Genomic DNA, 20548 nt, shown 5'->3' with positions numbered 1-20548 from the left:
GTGCAAAACACTGCGTGGTACAGCATTTTTGCTTTCCACAAATTTATCCAAACAAGGGCACATATGGATATTTATCTCTTGCACTCTTGCAGCACGGTTAGACGTGACCCTCCCCACTCTCCCCCCTGCTTTAAAAAAAACAGAATGAGAGCGAGTAAAAAGGTTAAACGCTCATGTGACACACATTTCGGGGGCTCTTGCTCCCTGCTTAATGAACGAGCGAGGTATGAAAGAGCTAAATAAATGTGTGATTGAAAGAGTGAAGTGTCCATGTGTTTCCTTTTTGGCCTCGCTCTCCTGAAGCTGTAATGAGGCCTCGGGGAAGATGCTGAGAGCTCTTCACACAACTCAAAGGCTCTTTTAGGCCTTTTCGAAAGCTGGCCCCTGTTCAGTGCCTGTGTGGGAAAGCTCTCAGAGAAATAAATTCCAGCTCGACCTCATGTCAAAGCATAATTAACTGCGGCGGAGCTCGTACACGTTGCCTAAATCTACACATAAAACAATCCGTCATGTTTGAAAATGAATACATCTGCTCTGCAATGCATACACGTGGGATATTTTTATTCTATTTAAAATTCAGAACCAAATATCGCTTTCATAACGATGACTGAATGTTTCCAGAGTCCTACGGTGGCGTTAGCTTTGATCTTCAAACTGGGGAAGGTCCACTGACCCAGCTTGGAGTCAGAGGAAAGCGTGTTAACTAAAGCTGTGAATGGAAACAGCTGCAGAGCTGCTGTCTCTCTCTCGTCCTGCGTCCACGGTAGCTGTGATGAATTAAAAGTCCGACATAAAGACCGGCTTCTCTTTCTCAGAGCTGTCTGCCGCTGTCTGCATGTCGGTAGATTATCTCAGCTGCTTTATCGCTGCTTCTTCTTGAAGTCATTCATTCATAAATCTGTTTATTTCGTGAACATGCATTATGTTGAGTTCTGCACGACCGCGGAAAATTGGACTCCCCTGACGAGAGCACACGGAAAAATGGGCTTTTAGGATCATAAATAACGAGTGTGTGTGTGTGTGTGTGTGTGTGTGTGTGTGCGGGTCAGTATTTGACTTGAACTAACTGACGTAACTTCAGCTGAACTTGATGAGTGAATCCGTCAGCTCATTTATTGCTGCTTTCACCTCATTATTTAAACATACTGATTGACAGAGAGAGTAAAATCTGAGACACTTTTCCAAGTAGCTTTACTCCTGTTTCAAGAAGTGTCCATTGTCTGCAAATTTCCAGTAATGTGCAAAACATGGGTTATAATTTAAAGCACTTACACTGAATATTTTCTACTTGTTAGTCATTAGATTGACAAAAATGAGTCAGAATGAGAAGTGGAGACAAAAACGTTCTTTCTTCTTTTTTTTTTATAACTGAGTGCATTGTGAAAATAGAAGACATGATGAAATGACTTTATTACTGAACCATAGGCGTAAAATGAAAACTGAAAACTTTCATTGCATATTGAGAGGTTTTTGAGCCCTGTTACTAAAACTTTGCAAACTATAGTTCCTTTGTGGTTCTTTAATCTGACATCCGGTCATTATGAGCAAATTTACAGCTAGTGTATTACCCAAGGACACTTTCACATGATCGGTAGGGGGGATCAAACCATCAACCTTGCAACTGGACAAAGACAATCCACCTTGCAAACCGAGCCAGAGCTGCCCAGTTAGACCTGAAGATCTGTTGAGAAGCTGCCACCGGCAGCTGGTCAGACTGCAGCAGATTAGCACCCAAACCGGCTCTGTCCAATTACCCCCCAAATCACTCCTAAATGTCACTGATGAACATGTTGCATCTCATTTGTTTAATTCCCACAAAAGCGGCCTAAAGCTGACACACTGTGGCATTGTGGGAGCCTTGAATCGGATTAATTCTTGGCCAGACTCGGAAACCTCCTCGTGTCTCAGCTGGTTTTCTGGCGTCTTCGCTGTAACGCCAACCAGCTGCAGACTCAAGCATCTGTCCGCTTCTCTGGAGCTTCACCTGCTTGCAGATCAAGGGTCTTTTTTTTTTGGATTTTACTTTGAACAGTTCTTCACTTCAGTTCTGCAACTGATCGACTCGGTAAACGCTCATATTGTGTCTATTTATTTCAGTTTCGGTTGCATGTCAGCGCTTTTTTAAAAAAAATAGATCAGGAGCAGATTTTAAACATTTGGGGGATTTGCAGTCACCTGATGAATTTTAAACCTCTTTACAACCTCTGCAAAAATCAATGGCTGCACCGGCTTCACAGTTTATCTTAATACCTGCTTTGAAAGAGAATTAACATTCCTCTTTGATACAACTCATACCTGCTTTAACCTATCCACCATGTTGCTGCTCAGCCCATTTTATTTGTTGGCCAATAACACGTTGCATTTAATCTGCACGATCGATATTTTTCCAGTCACGCGTTGGAATTCCAATTTGGTCCCTGAAAAGATTCAATTTAGAAAACAGGCATGTTAGCGTGATTGAGCCAGACAACAATAATAAAAGCATAACCTTTCATTTGCATTTTGTTTTTTCTGTATTTATGTGGAGTGGGAATGTGCTCACTTTTGCACAGCGGTATGAAATGTAGGAGGTTGTTTGCAGGTTAGTTTTTTTCATTGGCGTTTTCAACAAATTGCAACCAGTACGACTTGATTTAATGTGGTATTTCTCTCCTCTTTTTATTTCCCCTCCATGTGCATAACTTAGTACTGCAATTTCTAGACCTTCAACAACTTTTACTTTAAAAAAAAACAAAAAACAAGGTGGCCTGAACTCATTTTGCAGCTGTTGGAATAATGATGACTTGATGTGAGAGTTACATGAAGGCAGGAACGGAGAGCGCTCTGACAAACAAGCGTAGGTGGAGGTGGATACATTTTACTTGTTGACTTTTGAGGCAGCTCTTCGTCCTTGTAGCTGCTGTAATAAAGATAAAAATATTACTGACAAAAAAAAAGAAGCTAAAGTTAACAAGCAAAGAGACGCCTGAAGTTAGAATATGAGTGAAGCGTGATGGTTTACAGCAGGCCTTGGAGCTGTACGGCTCAGAGACCACATGCCGCCGTTTGGTGACAAAACACAAATCAATTGTGCAATATTGAAAAGTAATACTATTGATTTTGTTTGTATTTTTAAAGAATGTATTTATGCAGCTTGGAAGCGGTAGTTCATCAAAGATATGTATAAATTTGCTGGAATTAGGAGTGTACAGTCCTGAGCAATTCAAGTCTGCTGTATGAATCCAAAGATATATACAAAATAAAAGCATTGCTGGACGCCATTCAGTCGCCAATCCAGTCGCCATTGCTGTTATTGTCCATCTACTCACGCCTGTGCAGAAGACCTGTTTACTACGGCTGTGTTCCGCATGCAGATCAGCACCATTTTTTGCCATTTCCACAGACATCTGAGTCGGATTGTTTGAAAAAAGTTCCACTTGGAAGCTTTTTCAGCAAGTTGCGACCACCGCTGTCGTATAAATTGAGAATCAAAATGCAACGAAAGTTTAGCACTTGTGCTTCAGCCAATTACAATTACAATGAACCCCAGAATGAGCTCCAAGAGGTTACTTTATACTTGTTTTGTTTTACATTTTTATGATTTAATTCGTAAAAATGTAAATTGTGATTTCAGGATGTGAGTGTGTGGCTGTCTGTCTCTCTGTGTTTGTCCTGCGATGGACTGGTGACCGTTTCCACACCGGCCTTGAACAACAAACAAGCATCCAAAATCTCCAGGGCTAATGAGGATAGTGGATCGTTTTTGGCCCCAGTCACTGGTCATTTTTGTCCTGCGGTCCTTACATTTGACACTTCCTGCCTCCACCGCAGCTTTGGAACACTAATCCCGGCGTGTTTCTGAAACCTTCTTCCTGTCACATCACTGATCTCCGTTTAATGTTTACAGTTTTCAGAGGTGGATTGCTCGGTTGTGGCAACAATGCAGTTGTTAGTAGGGTCGTAAAACCGCTCGGTTGTGCCGTCACTTTGCGGTTATTTTCGCACAATGGAGTATTGATTTAGAATCTCCGGGCAGATTTTTCCCCCGAGGGGTTTCTTTTGAAAATTAGACATCAATAACTAGGAAAAAAAAAAAAAAAGTCAAATACTACATGAGTGGTTAAAATGGAGATAAATGGTGTTTTCATGTTTGCAATCGTGAAGTTTCGCCTCTGGTTTGACAGAATGATGACATATCTGTCAAGCGACTGCTCGTATATTAGAAAACGCTGGGAAATTATCCTCAGATTGTACTTTTGCTTTTCAGTAATGGGGCAACATTTATAAAGCGAGCTGTCAGGCTGCCTTTTTTTTAATTATTTACACACATAAAGGGAGTCATTATTTTTAAAAGTGAAAATTAATACCTGCAATTTTGGGAGTCGGCGCAACACAAGCGTCTTTGGTTTTATGCTGTTAAGGAGCTAATGAAGATTTAAAAGTGCACGTTGAGCCTCGCGCTGCGTTTGGGAACTCGCCGCTCTCCCTTCACTCTGTTCTGTTTTCGCACCATGTTAGTGATTACCAGAGAGAATAATCGTATTGAACATGAAGTCAATATGGGTTGTAATCACAGTCATAAAGTTACAGTGTTGTGTTTTAGTGGCTGTAGTAATTCAGACATTCTGCAAGCGTATTGATCTGTGTCTGTTAGGGCTGATTGAGCATAATAGAGACTAATAGAAAACTCACTTTATTACGCACACAAACACACACAGAGGGCTCAAACTCATGTTTACAACTAATCTGAACATTAAGGTCATTTTTTTTTTCCTTTACAGACCATTCATAGATACAAATCAAAGCTGCTTTTATTTTTTTATATATCTTTGGATTCATACAGCACATTTGAATTGCTTAATTCTAACAGTAATGGAGTCAGTTTGAAAAAACAGAATAAGCTTCAGGCCCTGTTAACACAACAATGTTTTCAGCTGAAAATACAAAGTTTTTGTTTTGTTGTTGCTGTTGTAGTTAAAACTACTACAAACTCTGAAATCTCTGAAATCTGAACTGCAAACGATGACTTTTCACCTTCAATGTCGTCGTGTCAACCGGTTCTTAATGATTAATGATTGACTATATAAATAAAATGTAATTTTTTAATTCAAATGACATGAAAATCTCTGGTTTGAAGCCATTTTTGATAATCAGCGTCTCACCAGTACAAGTGAAGACGTTTGGACCTGTGCGTTTGACGTGCTCACGTGTGGCAAGGGGAAAGATTGACGAGTCGGGCTCTGACCTCGGTGTGTAGGACACGTATGATAACATCGCTGCCTCCCTTTGTCTCAGGCGCACACGCACATGTACACACAAGCGCTTGCGATAGCATCTCCCTGGAGGGTTGCCTCTAAAGAGTCTCCTCCATCACTGACTGCGGAGACCCTTTTACTGCAACGGAGAGATCGCTGCGTCGAGAGCAAACACACGGACGCATGTACATGCTGACTCGGAGGATACGCCGATCCAAACGCACGTACACACACTTCCAGGGATCAGGGATCTGTCCTGTAATAGCACTGCGGCGGTCACTGCAGCCTTCTTCAAATTAAAAAGAAGACCAAGAAGAGAAAAAAGAGCTGAATTGGCATTTTATAATAGAAACATTGTGTGTCGCAAGAAGCAGTGTTGGATCAGTCCTTCAGCTCTTTTTCACTGCAGTGGCAAAAACAACATGCTATAAATATATACTTTATTTTAAACATGCTTTTTTTGTGAAATTAGTCTGAAGTGCAGAGGGAAGAGAAAATAACTGGAAGCGAGTAAGATCTGCATTAAATTCTACACCTATTATAAATGTTTTGTTTGGTCTGCACCACAGGAACTCTTTACCCAACTATAAAGAGCCGACAGAAGAAGGGCAGTGTGCTACTTGTGAGATGTTACGTGAAACTTTGTGTTTAATAGACAGAATTAACTTCTACAGCTTTGGGTTAGTTGATCGAGCAGATTGTTTTCTCATCACTAGGTCGTTGGTTAAATTCCTCACCTCAGTCTTTCCATGTGTCAGGATGAAATGAGCTTCCATATGTCCATCCTATACACCTCTTTATTCAGGTCAGAGGACTGAAGCCTTTTACAGAGTCAAGTTATTATCCTCACATGCGTGCTTTTACACCTTGTGAGGTAAATCAGAGTACCCAGAGAAACACGTGCACAGAACAAACCAGACATAAAAACTGAATCCTCTACAATGAATGCAATGGGAAGTTTCCAAGGTCTGATTTTTTTTTTTTTTTTTTGTTAATCATGTCTGCGTTTATATTTGACGTCCGAGCAGACAAAGAGTAAGGACATTACATGAAAAATGAAACATACCAAAGAAAGACTGCCTTAAAACTCAAAGGTGGACAAGAGTGTGTGGATATCATCGATTAGACGATCCCAGCGTTAGATTTGCCTCACATGATGCTGAGTCGTCGAGGCCTTTAGGTTCACAGCTTCAGCATCGAAACCGGCGCGGACTTTATAATCTGTTGAGAGGATCTGGGAAAACGCTAAAGGAAACATACAAGTAAGAAAAGATTAAAGCGAAAGACAAACGTTCTTCTTCCAAGCATAGCGTCATTTGGAAACAGCTGTGACCCCAAAATGCTAATACACAGCTCACCAAGTATTTTCCAAACCATATAACATCAGTTGTGAAACATTTGTAAATGGCCCTATGATTACATAGCCAGTGTTCCGGTTTGCGCTGTGTGTTTTCGCGGTTTAAGTACACTATGGTGTGTTCAGATCTGTCAAGGCTGGAGGATTATAAAGTTTAGACTGACATAGGGCTGAGTGCTAAACCCAGCGGAAAGTCCCCATCTGGACCAATCAGATTACTCTGAGCTGTAAAACCAAAGCCTTGAATCAGATACTCGAGAGTTCGAGGCGTGCGCCGTCGTGACCTTTTCCGTGCACAGCAAAATGGTATAAACGAGTAAAGAGGTGTTTTATAATACACCTGTAATATACAGTATGTATTTGGCCTGTTTCAGGCTGATGTGTAAAATCCTGTTCCCTTCAACTGTGACATTTCGTATTTATTAAGCGGTGATTTATCAGTCCTCTCTTTATGATTTCATGTTTACCAGCTGGGTCTTCCGTCGTAATTCATAACCGTTTTCCAAATCGAAGAATATTTTTAAGAGTGCAGCCGTGGCCAGAGGCGTGTAAAATAAGCTGGGAAAAACGGCCACGATATAAAACACAGTTGTGGACTTTTAAATGATGTTTTTAGTGTTTATCTTGGCCTAACTCAGTCCAGTCGCTACTTTATTAAGGCAGTGGGATGCAGAGGGGGCCTGAACAGAGTGAGTGAGAGAATAACTGACAGGGAAATTGCAGAGGGAAATTATTGTTATTCCACAATTAAATTATATATACTGGGTGGAATCACCCCTGACAGGGCTGACCATAGCAGCGCTCGTGTGTGTGTGTGTGTGTGTTTGTGAGAGTGAGTGTGAAACTTTATCCGTCTACCAAGGCCACTGAGGCTACACTGGCAGGGAGGAGAGCGCAGAAAGAGAATCGGAAGGAGAGGGAATTAAAGAGAAAGAAAAGTAGTAACATCAACAGAGCGAAGCTAAAAACAGGCTATTTTAAGGCTGAGTGGGTGTTAGTAAAAACACAGCAAACCCCCAATAATGAACCTATTCCGAACAGTTATGACGACAATACAGCATGTAAAATAAACCATGCTTGATTTTTGCGGCCGAGACCTGGCCGCGCTCGCGCCGTGTGTTTAGGCGCAAACATATTGCAGATGCTGCGAGAAGTCCTTTCATCTTGAACACGGGCCATTTCTCAGAAGGAAATCTGACCTCGTCCTTGTCTGAAAGCATTAAAAACACACTGTCAAAACTTGAAAAATGGACGGGTTTCACGTTTGAAAAATGGTAACCCAGTCTTCATTCTTCCTGAAACACCGACTCTTTGAATACACAAGGTTTCGGATGAAACGTAAAGCAAACCGGCGCTATTTTCTATCCGGAGATATTAATGATCCGTGAAACTTGGGCAAAAACAGAGAGAACGGTCATGCTGGATTGTGTTGATGTTAGCTTTGAAAAGCTACCAGAAAAATCATGTTGTAGCATGAAATTTTGAAAATCTCTCATTTGCTCTTTTTTTTTCTTCTGGTCTTTGTTTCCTTTCAGTTTTGATTTCAAGCCAATTGAAGACTCTACCAAGGAAAATTTGAGAGGCCAATATTTTTGGGCAATGTTGTATTTCTTCATATGTTTGCACGACTCCAGAGCGGATCACACGGGCCAGGGCAGGCACAAGTCCATCACAGGGCAATTACACACACTCACACTCACACTTATGAGCTTTTAAAGCCACCTGTTTACCTCGAGGGAACATTTATGAACTGTGGAAGGAGACTGGAACACTTGGAGAAAATTAAATATAATATGATAGAAAACTGTTCAACATAATCCAAGTGTCTGTCCTGCTTTATGGTTCCTTGTTATTATTAGTCACAATATTAGACTGAGAAAGCACAGTAAATAATATTGTTAATGTAATTCTCCTTAAAATAATCATTTGTGCTGCTGTGTGATTATTATGGATCCTGAAGTTTTCATGCAGTGAACAAACAGATGCTGCTCAGATCTTTTGGTCATAAATGGCTTTAAAAAAAACTGATAAATCTAAAAACCAAAACTCTAAAGAGGTGGATTGAAAACATTACTAAAATATTACACACTGCACCTTTAATCAACAGAAATTGTAAGTTTTTGCCTTGTTGCATTGTATTTGTGTTGATTTTTCTACTGGTGTCTGTTATATTCTGATATACTTCCAGAATTCTGTACTTTTTATGCAGCTTGCATGAGTCCGTCTAACAAATTCAATCCCCCCTGCGTATAGGTTTGATAGCTTTTCTGCATTTTTTTTTCCTCTTCTCTCATTTCTGTCTCCATTTCAATGCACAAAAGCCACAAAGAATCAATAAGCGTTGTGTTTCTTCAACTGACAGAGTGAGATTGCTTGTGTGTGTGTTTGTGTCCCTGGTTGTAATAAAATGTTTAGTGTTTTTTTCTGTATTTTACTCTCCTTCAGGTCGATAGTACACCGATGAGACACGGTGTAGTTGATGAGAGCGCTAATAGTCGGAGACAGCGGTGACCTGCTTATGAGTTTGAAGAAGCAGCACAAACCAGCTAGCAGTGTTCATCTGTGTGTCAGAGAAAACCTGTGGTTTTTAAAGTGGGACCTTTTTTCACGAGCCAGAGAGCCTCATGGGTCAGGGGGATGCCTTTTCCCAGCACTTTGTTTCACAAATTTAATAAAGGAATCGAAGAAGGAAAAGTCTGTCAAATATTCTATCAAAACATGTTTTATTCTTCATAAATGTAATAGAACAAATTAAAATCATTTCAAAATATTAATCAGAAATTCACTATGAAAATGTGACCGTATTGATTTGACTCATCGGCGCTTCAGATTTGCATGATTCTGTCGGTTTGTGTCTCTTAAAGTTGTTTTTGCGACCGACCGTCGTTCGGCTGTAAAACAAAACAATGTCTCCTCCGGACGCCAAGTTTAATACGGCATGTCATAAGCTATGAGTGACTCACAGACTGTTTTATTTGAGCAAGTTCAGATACCTGATGGGCTACAAATAATATAATCACATAAAAGTCACAGGCTACGCGGTTAGCTGAATTTGTTGCAGTCGATTTTTTTATGAGGCATCTTTGGTTTGCCTCCTTGGGATCCCTCAGATTTATGTTTCGATCCCTGTGTGGGTTCCTGACTCACAGTTTTGGAACCGGCGTCGCACACAAAGGTCTCTCCTGTCTGAGCTTATTTACTCAAACGAGTCTGTAAACGCTCCTTTTTCTCTGTGAACCCCCGCCGGGGGGGAGGAGGAACGGGGGACTTGAACCTCAGAGCGAATCGAATCTACTTGGACACTTTTAACTGTGAGACCAAGATTGTATTTTTCTAACAATCACTTTTTCCCCTTCTCTGCGTTTCTCTGTGCAGCACCCTCAACAACAACAACATCACCCTCATCCCGCTGTCCAGCTTCAACCACATGCCCAAGCTGCGGACGCTGTGAGTATAACGCTCTGTGACACACGCGCACATGCTTACACAAACACTCACGTAATGCATACATGCAACGCGCACGCTGTTATTAGCTTCTCTTACGAAATGCACTGCACACACAGATACACACACACACACACACCGCATGCACGCACTCCCACAGCCTGGCAGCAGAGCCTGGATGTGATCATCTAATCATGCTATAATGAGAGACCAACTCTTCTATTGTTTCATGACTGTGAATAATCATGAGGCCATTACTTGGTGCACGCAGACACTGTATGGATGCAGTGACAAATATGTGCAGGCAACACACACACACACACACACACACACACACACACACACACACACACACACACACACACACGCACACTTAGGCACTCTTCGGTAATGGTAAACTCATTAATACCACAATAAAGAGGTTTTTAGGCTCCTTGGTTCAATCTGCTGCTTTGATTCATTTGCAGGAACCTCGACTGATGTCACTGCACACACACACACACACGCGCACACGCACGCACACACACACGCACAAGCGTGGAGACAACACATTGATTTCCACTCATGTCCTGCAGACGTAGCCCAGACTCTGCCTCACCTGATCCTTGTCCAGCCCCATCTCTAACGTTGCCCTAAAGCATGCCTCCACCCACAGATGTATTGACCCCCACCCTCACCCCTTTCCTTTTTATCCCCTATTGTGCAATCAATCGACTCTTACCTGATGGAGACAATACATTGACTCACATTGATTTTTTTTTTTTTTTTTTTTTTTTGCATGCTCACCAAACCACTGCTTATTTAACCCTAAACTTGACTAGAACTTCTCCTCCTGAATCTGAAGGATTAGTTTCTCTAAATGTCTGTCTCCACAGTGGCAGGAATCCCCTGCATTAATGTGCGATCAGGTTTAGGTCCCCACTAGTATAGAACAAACAATGACACACACACACAGACACACACAGACACACAAACCCCCCCAGGCGAAGTCCTCCCCTCTGATTGATTTGAGAGACCTTTGATTTGAGTGTGTGTTGTCTGCATTTAGCTGTGTGTGAAGGAGATCCGGCAGTTGGCTGGGCCACGGCACGCCGTCTCCGGGGACTCTCTCCACACGCTGTGCCGGGACGGCCTCAGAGGCAGGCTGTTGGTCGCGTTCCTGCTGGCCACACTGGAGCGGAGCGTCGCCAAACCAGCATGCATAGGATGGGATTTCCTCCCCAAATCATCATCGTTTTTAAGAGGCTCTTGTGTGGTCGCTTAACATTCAGAGAGACACAACCCGGCGATCTAGCAGCGGCGTCGCTGCTGCAGAAGCTTTTTCTGTCTGTTACAACAATTTTTCGTTGTTCAACTTTTGACCGACAGCGTCCATCAGCAGCCCATCGCCGAGCGGGGTTTCTGTATTTTTCTGGCGTCCTGGTGCGGCTCGAGTGGCAATACAGCTTGAAATCAGCCTGTAAAAATTGGATTTCAAGCAGCAGCGCGGCTGCACAGTCGCACACAGATTGAGTGCAGGGTTACCAATATCCAATATCTTTTAATCAGAGGCCCTCATATGCTTCTGTTTTCTGTCAACACTGAGCGACTGTGTCCTCTGACTGCGCCGCTCTTCCTTTTCCCGTCTGCTCCTTGGTGTCTGCATCCATGTTCGCATTAGTTTCATTATCCCCTCAAGCCCCCCGCAGTTCCCTCCATGTGGCCCTGCTTCTCGTCCATTTTGTTCCATTCCAGTTGTTTCTAGTCCTGCTTTTCATATACACCTGTCTGATTTTCATTCTTTTGCTTGTCCTTCTCCTGCCTTTGTCCTTAACTTACCCCATTTCTTACACCAAGAGTGTTTTTTAGCCTGCGACCCACTACTTCTGTTCTATTCTCGGAGCTGTTTGAACAATTTGCTGTTGCATGATTTGCGGCCATCCCTCCTCTCAACTACTTGACGAGACTCTACATACGAGGAGAAATGAATAATCTCCTCATATAAAACCATCTGCTGTCTTCAGCTGTTTGTGTGAGGCATCAAGCGGGTTATCGATCTGGGGAGACCACCTCTGACAATCCCATCTGATTGAACCGGATCCACTCAAGTGTTTATATGAGACATTTCCAGTCCGTCTGACCTCACAGTCCAAATATAAGGAGGATATTTTGACCCATGTAAACCGGGATATTGTTCATGTTCAGAGTGTGTTGTTCTCCACTCGTGGGTTTGGTTTCATTCCAGAAACAACCATCAGCACCAACTCACCTGTCCGACTCACTGCAATGTTTGCAGCATTTCTGACATCGCCACACACAAAAACGATGCGTTTAAGAAAACATGCAGAGAAGCAATAAGCTTATACAGTAAGTGAGATGAGAACAATCCAATGATACTGTCAAAGTAGGTTTTGTAAAAAGATTATTCAACATTAGTATTCTAAGAATGCACTCATACTCATTTTCACTAAATTAAATGCCAAATGTGAAGAATTTGTAGGTTTTTATATAATCTTATTACCGGTCCAACACAGTAAAGATCAGCAGGGCCGGATGTGTCCCCTGAGCTGAAATGACTCCAGCACCCCTGCCTCACCCGCTTATTTTCTTCCCCCCAACTCTTCACATCTTCCCCAGCTTCTCCTCCTCCTGGCCTCCCTGCTTCTCCTCTAATGAATTTTGTGGCTCCTCTTTTTTTCCACTCTAAGTTCCGACTATCAAATTTGTTGCTTTTATAAAAGTGACTTATTCGATCAAATGTTTTGAGATGTCCCTGATATCATTTGGTGTGTGTGTGTGTGTGTGTGTGTGTGTGTGTGTGTGTGTGTGTGTGTGTGTGTGTGTGTGTGTGTGTGTGCCTCCCAAGTAGCACCACTGGTCATTCTTTTCTTTTTTTTTTTCTTTTTTCTATCCGTGTATGCACTCCTTTTTTAATCTTTTGCTTAGTGTTTCCTCAAATCCATGTTTTCTATTAGCTATAATAATATCCCACCTCCGTGAACCTCATTCACAAACTTGAAGCAATGAAAAGATTAGAACTCCCACCGCCTCTGTGTTAGTAATTCACTGTACAAAAGATGTGACCAGTCGCCCCTCTGGGGGGGGGGGGAAACTAAGAACAAGCGCGCACAAGCACAAAGTGAGCTCCTCGTGCACGATCGCAGCTCAACAGACACCGCCGCGCTGACTTACAGTCCTCGCTTCCACACAAACACGCAGCGCAGCCTCCACACCTCCTGCCTCTTCCCATTCTCCCCTGTGTTTTAATCCTACTTGTCAGTAATTAAGGCTGAGCCGGGGGTGGGCCGGGACGTGGCTATCTCCAGGCGGGGGTTTGACTATAAACTGGATTTATAATGGGAGAGCGGTATTAAAACCCACTGCCCCCGCTGCTAGCATCAATGAGACCATCTCTGTTCCATAACAGGATTTGTCCTCTGCTTTATTACAAAAGGAGGCCCGTCTTCTGAAAGGCTAGATATCCCGGCTGGCATATAATACGCTGACAAGACATTCTGCTGTTCATCCACCCTGCTCCCTCCCCCCCCTCCTCCTCCTCCTCCTCCTCCTCCTCCTCCTCCTCCTCCTCCTCTCTTTCCCTCTCGAGGTGTCAAACACAGCCAGCGCAGCTTGTAGCGTCTCAGCTCTGTGAAACAACACCTGATGCGTCCTTTATGGAGCACAGTCTTTTAATTAATGCTACAAGTGAAATTTAAGCTGCCCATTAGAGTCGAATATCCTTTAAAAACTATAAGGGGGAGGCACAAAGTGGCCGTTGAACGTCAGCGTCGCCTGATACCTGATGAGAGGACCGAGCCGATCGCCCGCTGCAGCTCCTTTATGACACGAGATTCGAATACCTCCATGAGGGCCAGCTCATCAGTTTCACACCGTTACGGCTGCGAGCATCTGTAGGACGTAAATCGCTGTCCAAGTCTGCGCAGGTCAGCGTAAATAGTCCCAATGAAATCTGTTTCAATGCAATGACACCAATAGTGGAATTTTATCACATTAAAGTGGGAAAAAATAGATAAATACCTGTAAACATGACCACATAACTAAATTTAAATTTATAAGCCTTGGCATTATTTTTGGAACACAATTGGATTTATTTTAGTTGGCTTTAAAATGTGTCAAGTTTTTCTAATTTTTTTTATATCACATTTTTCTGTACATTTTTTTTTTTCAATTCAACTTTCAGAATCCAACACAATGTTTTAACGGTTCTGTTGCATGTTGTGTGAGGTTGCTTTAAGCAGTTAAGCTTTAACGTATTTCCAGCTCAACCTCCCTTTTCTCTGTAGACGGACCTTAGTACTGTCCAAAATATTTATTTTTTCCTGAAGATTCAGTGGTGAAACGAGTGTCGTTGTTGGGCTTGGTTCAAGGATGACTCCGCTAGTGTTTTTGCATCTTTGATGTGACAATAATCTGATTGTTTCAATAGGCTTGGCCTCCTGTGGGTGGTTGTGTGATTTGTGCATGATAAATCCTGTCAGAAGTGACAGAATAGAGATAAAAGCCCTGTATTTTTGGGCTGTATTGACCATTTTACTGCAGGATGCCTTCCACAGGCGGTATGCTTCTGGCTTTTTCGTCCGGCCAGCTTTCCTCTGTGAAAAGAAGCCACAAATCTTCTGGAGTTATCTTTCTCATTTCATCTATTTGCATTCAGCGTTCTCCCATGACTCATCCCATGCGTCCGTTTGCCTTTTTGTTTCCATGTTCTGCCTCGCTGTTGAATCTGTCCGCCTTGTTTAATTAGTTCTTTACCACCTTTCAGTCTGGTTTTCATTAAATTGATTTAAACGTCCTCATCCGTCCGCTCTCGCTCTCTCGCTCTCTGTCTCTTCTTCCTCTCCGTCTCGCTGCCGTTCTTTTTGAGCAGACTGATTCAGCCGTGTGTGTCCGCTCTCTGAAGGGAGTCATATTGTCACACACCTTGAAGAAATGAGGGCTGAGAATATTACTTTGTGTGTTTGAGTGCCGTTGCCCGGCTGTGTGCGTCGGTTTCACCTCAGCAGTGGACTCAGATTCAGGCCAGGGCCGGTCGCTCTGTCAGAAATTGAACTTTCTCTATTTTAATCCAGACTGCATCACATTGCTCTCACTGAGCTGATGGACTCAGGGATATATATATATATATATATATATATATTTTAAATATGGTGGATGAGTGTGAATCTGAGCTGCGTAAAGTTGTTTACACACAGAGAAACGCTCACGTCTTCCCTCGTCTCTTCTCAGCCGCCTGCATTCAAACAACCTCCACTGTGACTGTCACCTGTCCTGGCTCTCCGACTGGCTCAGGGCCCGGCGGGGCCTGGCCCCCTTCACTCAGTGCATGGCCCCCGCCCACATGAGAGGCCTCAACGTGCCCGACGTGCAGAAGAAGGATTTCGTGTGCAATGGTGAGTTCAGATCCGTATATTCTGTAGTTATATGTGTGAGAGTTGAGTCAAATATCACCAAATTTGGTTTGAAATCCATGGGGGTTTTTTGCCAGTGGGTCCAAAATTGAGGTGTAAGAAATAAAGATGTAAGGTGAAAGGTGTAAGAAATTGAGGTGTTGGGGAACATCGGGGTGAAACCTTCACTCATGTCCAAGAAAAACCAGAAAAAAGACACTCTGTGGAACAGGGAAGGGCAACTTTGATTCTTGCAAGGACCAAATTCTGATTCTGCACACCCATAAGAAGCATTTATTAGGATAAAAGGAACAGATTTAAAGGTGACTATGTATTTTAATTTGGCCATATTATTCATAAATATTGGTTTTCACTGCTCTCAGCTCTGCCTCTACATTTCCTCCACCGTCCACCTGTGGAACTCTCTCCCATCCAGCATTACAAACACAATCCCTGGACAACACTTAAATCTCACTTTAAATTGTGTCCCTGAATGTTTTTGTTTTATTTTTATTTCGTATTGCTGGAAATAGCCATCATCCTTCGATCAGCTTTGAAACCACTAAATGGCAGATTGTTTTGAGTGACAAAGTATGGTGACGGAGGCCATGTGTAAACTCCAGACCGTCAGTAGCACATGTCTTCTGTAGACTTCAGAGCAGATCTGTTGTCCTGATTTGAAAAGCTGCTGTTCTTTATATGTTGGTGGAGCTGGAGGTCTCCACAAAGATTTAACTTCACTATAAATCAAAGGTGTGGAGATGTTGCTGCCAGAAATCCGATTCTTCTTTTTTTCCTGTTCTGTTGGGACATAAATCAGTGTGTTCGTTGATTATCTTATTCGCGTCGTGGTTTGATGGACCGGATGGACCAGTTTTGGCCCTTGGCCCTTATGTTTGACGCCACTGCTGTAAACAAACTGCAGTACGTAGAATAATTTCTATATTATTCTTTGACGCGGCTGACCTCGTACTATTCCACAGCAGCGATACACATGGCGTGTAATACTGAGACCTGGAGTCAGGCGGAGGTTCGCTGTGGCCCCGCTGGCAGGTGACTCTTTAACATAGAGGTGTGGAATGCAGATAATGGTGTTAAAGCCGAAAACCATTATTACAGGCAGCGCTGTTATCGTCTCCAGACACCTCAGCTTTGAGTTTATAAGACCGGAAGAATTACACCGTGTAGACCGTGTAATCAGCTAGAAAGCAAGTATAAGTGCAGTGGTGTTATCAGCTGCAGATAGTATAGACGATGTTTATAGTCCTCTGATTCAGCTCTCTCTGCTAATAGACTGTCAGGCTGCTTTCTCTTTATTAGCCCGAAGCCTGGCGTTTTCTGCCTACACGCTCGCTTCTCACTGCAGCTCGCTGCCTTCACTTCTCCCACTGCAGGTGCCATCCACGGCCCTTTCTTTCCCTCTTCCCTTCAATCTACATATCCTTCCTTCTTTCTGCCTGAGTTACCTGTTCCTGACCTCACCGCCGTCCCCCTCCTGTGAGAACCCGGCCGCGCTAAAGTCACTGGAAAACCCAGACTTTTATTAAAAGAAACAGAACAAGCGTCCACCGCAAACAGGCTGATGTTAGACGACAGACTCACTAAAGCAAAGCTTTTCTGGAGCCTCCGAGGCCCAGGTGAGCTCCACTGGCTCTCTCAGGTGTATCACGATCGCCATGGAGACGCTGGGAGAGACGTAACTAGGACTTAACTGACCAACTAAGACCGCGTTCAGTTGAAAACGCATCATTTTTCAATTTTGTTCCAGTAAAGTTTTGGGTTTCCACAGCTATGTTTTGAACATAATGTCCATGACTGAAGCAGGACTGCTTGTTTTTGTTAGTTTGTACAGTATCACTGGACACACAGATCCAACTGGGAAAGCGGGGCCTTGGATCGCCTTACCCTGAAAAATGTATTTCCTACACCAAACAATGCATTTGTAGCTTTTCGTCCTCCTGCAGCAATCAAGGGAATTTTCCGCCCTGTTGGAAAGTAAAGTATAGGTAACATAAGTTTTCGGCTTCACAAGTTTCGATCAAGACAGTTTGTAAAAGCAGTGACGTTCTCCAGCCCTGCTTCATCTCTGCACCCTCAGTGTTCAGAGAAGATGCGTCACCAGGTCATCGCTACTTCCCTTTCTTTCATTCAGAATCTGACATCCTGGATCTTATTGCTTGCAGGTCCAGCGCAGACCGAGTCGAGGACGTGTGTCCCTCAGGTGGCTGTGTGTCCACCGAGCTGCACCTGCAACAACAACATCGTCGACTGTCGTCGGAAGGGTCTCACCGAAATACCGGGAAACCTCCCCGAAGGCATCGTGGAGATGTAAGGCTGCTTTATTCTTACTTAGAAATTTAAAACTGTAACTGTAACTGCCTTTTCCTTGTGAGTTGCCTCTTCATGCCATCATGTTGCGGTTGTGTGTGATTTAATGTTTCAAAACAAAATCATGAGATCTTTCCTGTTTGTCTCATTTCAACTTTGTGATCACAACTTCTGTAGCACAGACCAGCAACCTTTACAACCCAAAGAGACACCTTTCCTCCAAATGGAATCTGTCTGGAGCTGAAAAGCATATTTGACTACCAAAATGAAGTAAATTAATATTTATGGATTATATAAATAATACAATAATTAATCCCAAGTGCAGCACATTGGGAGACTTGTGTTGGCTTTGTTTGATATTGCAGCCAGACTCTGCACATTTCCTCCTCATTCTTCCTCTCAATTTCCTTCTTCCTTTCACACACACAGGCACACACACACACACACACACACACACACACACACACACACACACACACCCCACAGAGGGACGTGTTTGATATCCGTATTGATCGCTGTACCCTGTTTGTTTCTACAGAGGACAGCTGGTTGATTGCTCTGTGAGTAAAGGAGCAATTCTCCCCCGCAACGCTACACCAATACCACTACACCTCCCCAGCATAAGTAATAGATTCACGCACACACACACACACACACACACACACACACACACACACACACACACACACACACACGCACAAACATATGCATATATGCCAACACACCACTTGTTGTTTGTACAAGCAAGGCATGTGTTTGGACACAGCACACACACACGCACGCACGCACGCAGGCACGCACGCACGCACGCACACACACACATACACTTTAGGAGTGCAAAAACAAACACACGAGCAGTAGATGAGCCACAGGCAGTGAAATGTGTTATGAAATCTGAAATCTGCAGTGTGCACACACACACACAAACACACACACGCTGAATTAGCATTGGATGCATTATTATAAACGTCGCTGTTGCAGCCAAGAACAATAGGGTATAAAAGGATGATGTATTGTCAGTCCTTTCATGAAGACAGAGTCATCTTTCTAAGTGTTATGGCAAGGCTCACAGGCATGTGTGTGTACGTGTGTGTGTGTCCGGAGGAGTTTGGGGGTGTCGACATTTCTTTTTTTTTTCTTTTTTTTTTTTAAAGGGCGATTCCATTTCTAAACCTGCTAATTTGGCTCATCAAGTCATATATGGAGCAAATTAATGTTGTTGTTGTTTCAAGGCTGCAGCATCAACATCAACAGAAGTGTGTGTGTGTGAGAAGGTTCCTATCAGTGTGTGTGTGTGGTTGAGGGTTGCTCTGTACTGTATATATACATTTGGTGAACACTTGCCAAGCACATCTCCTCGGTCGGTCATCATTTAATCGCCCCCTCACCATATAGATTTCTCATACCGCTTTTTAAAGTGCCTTCCCTTTAATACGTCCGTCCATATCGAGTTTCTAAGTGTCTTTGTCTCAACCTTGTTTTACTACAGCCTCGTATAATTTGTAACTTGTTGTGTGTGCAGATAGTCTCTGTCAGCACACACACACACACACACACACACACTCACCCTTGATTTACTTTGACCCCTGATTTGAAATGAGGTATTGTGGGCCGTTAATAGAGTGAGGAGCTGGAATATAGAGGGTGATATGAGTCAGTAAACGGTCCTCGGATCTAAAGTCACAGTCTTGTCCTTTACAGTTCAATCTGATGTTCAGCCCAATGACACAGTAAGGCAGGATGAGTTTTAAATAGATAATAAACACAATAGAGAATAAATAGAAGCAAAAAAATTCTGATAAATAAGTAGAATTTGAAAACTGTTAATTTCAAAAATGGAGATAGATAGATAGATAGATAGATAGATAGATAGATAGATAGATAGATAGATAATATTATAGGAGAACAAAGAGAAGTATGGGGGCTGAAGAGGAGCACAATTTGAAGATGAAGGTGGATTACTTTCCATTTATCATCTTGACAGCTGACCCTGTGGCTGGCCTTGGGACCTCTCTGCATCCTCCTCTTCTCTTCACCTTTTTCCTTTCCTCTCCCCTGTTGGTCACACTTCTCCACTGCTCTGAGTTCTCCTTTGTTGTCCTTTTTTTTTTTCTTTTTCTGACTCCCCCTCTTGAGTCCTGCTCTCACCTTCTGTCCTCTTCCCTCCGTCTCTGTTACCTTTTTTGCATCATTTCATGCTGTTTTCCTTTTTCCATCAGCTCCTCTTTTCTCTCTCTCTCCACTGTTTCTGTCTATAACTGTGTGTCTGCTTCTGATGGCTCCTCACAGGACGATATAGAATTCTACCGTTCTGGTATTGTGGGTTTTCTGACATAAAGAGATTTAAATTAATTTTGTTCCTCAGTGTGAAAAGTTTGGAAAATTTCATAAATACTGTCTCTTCCTCGCTGGAGTGGAAGAAGTTCAACATCGTCACTCAGGCAGACATGATTTGCCTTTTAATGTCAATATATATCACAATAAATATTGAACATCTTGGCTGAATTTTTAGAACATGTTGTGTCTTTCGCGGTCAGGGCTCCGGCTGCCAGACGAGTCTTTCCAGTCCTTCACAGTCGAGTCCGAGCGCTCTCGTGTAAGCTCATTACTACAGAGCTGCAAAACTCCAGCCAGCATCTCACACGGAGCGACCCCGGCTGGCCTCTGCTGCAAAGCATTGACCCACCTGCAGAAATGTGGTGTCGGTGCTGATTGGAACAGCCGGCGTTTGGCCTGTTTGAGCCCTTGTGCTTGGGCTGAAGTTGTAAAGTAAACATATTCTCCATGACGACCTTGAG

General features: G+C 43.0%; 1 protein-coding gene across 1 annotated transcript in view; it reads left to right on the top strand.

The window, feature by feature from the left end:
* Positions 1-20548, top strand: part of slit3 (slit homolog 3 (Drosophila)) — a 288135-nt gene that overhangs the window by 196497 nt on the left and 71090 nt on the right. The window contains exons 7-9 of the mRNA XM_030116436.1: positions 9967-10038; positions 15262-15425; positions 17606-17750. Coding sequence (XP_029972296.1) covers positions 9967-10038; positions 15262-15425; positions 17606-17750 — 381 coding nt within the window. The remainder of the gene's footprint in view (positions 1-9966; positions 10039-15261; positions 15426-17605; positions 17751-20548) is intronic.

The sequence above is a fragment of the Salarias fasciatus genome, chromosome 2 (assembly GCF_902148845.1).
Source record: "Salarias fasciatus chromosome 2, fSalaFa1.1, whole genome shotgun sequence".
NCBI classification, from domain to species: Eukaryota; Metazoa; Chordata; class Actinopteri; order Blenniiformes; family Blenniidae; genus Salarias; species Salarias fasciatus.
Note: the sequence above shows the minus strand (reverse complement) of the source record. Positions and strands in the feature narration are given on the sequence as shown.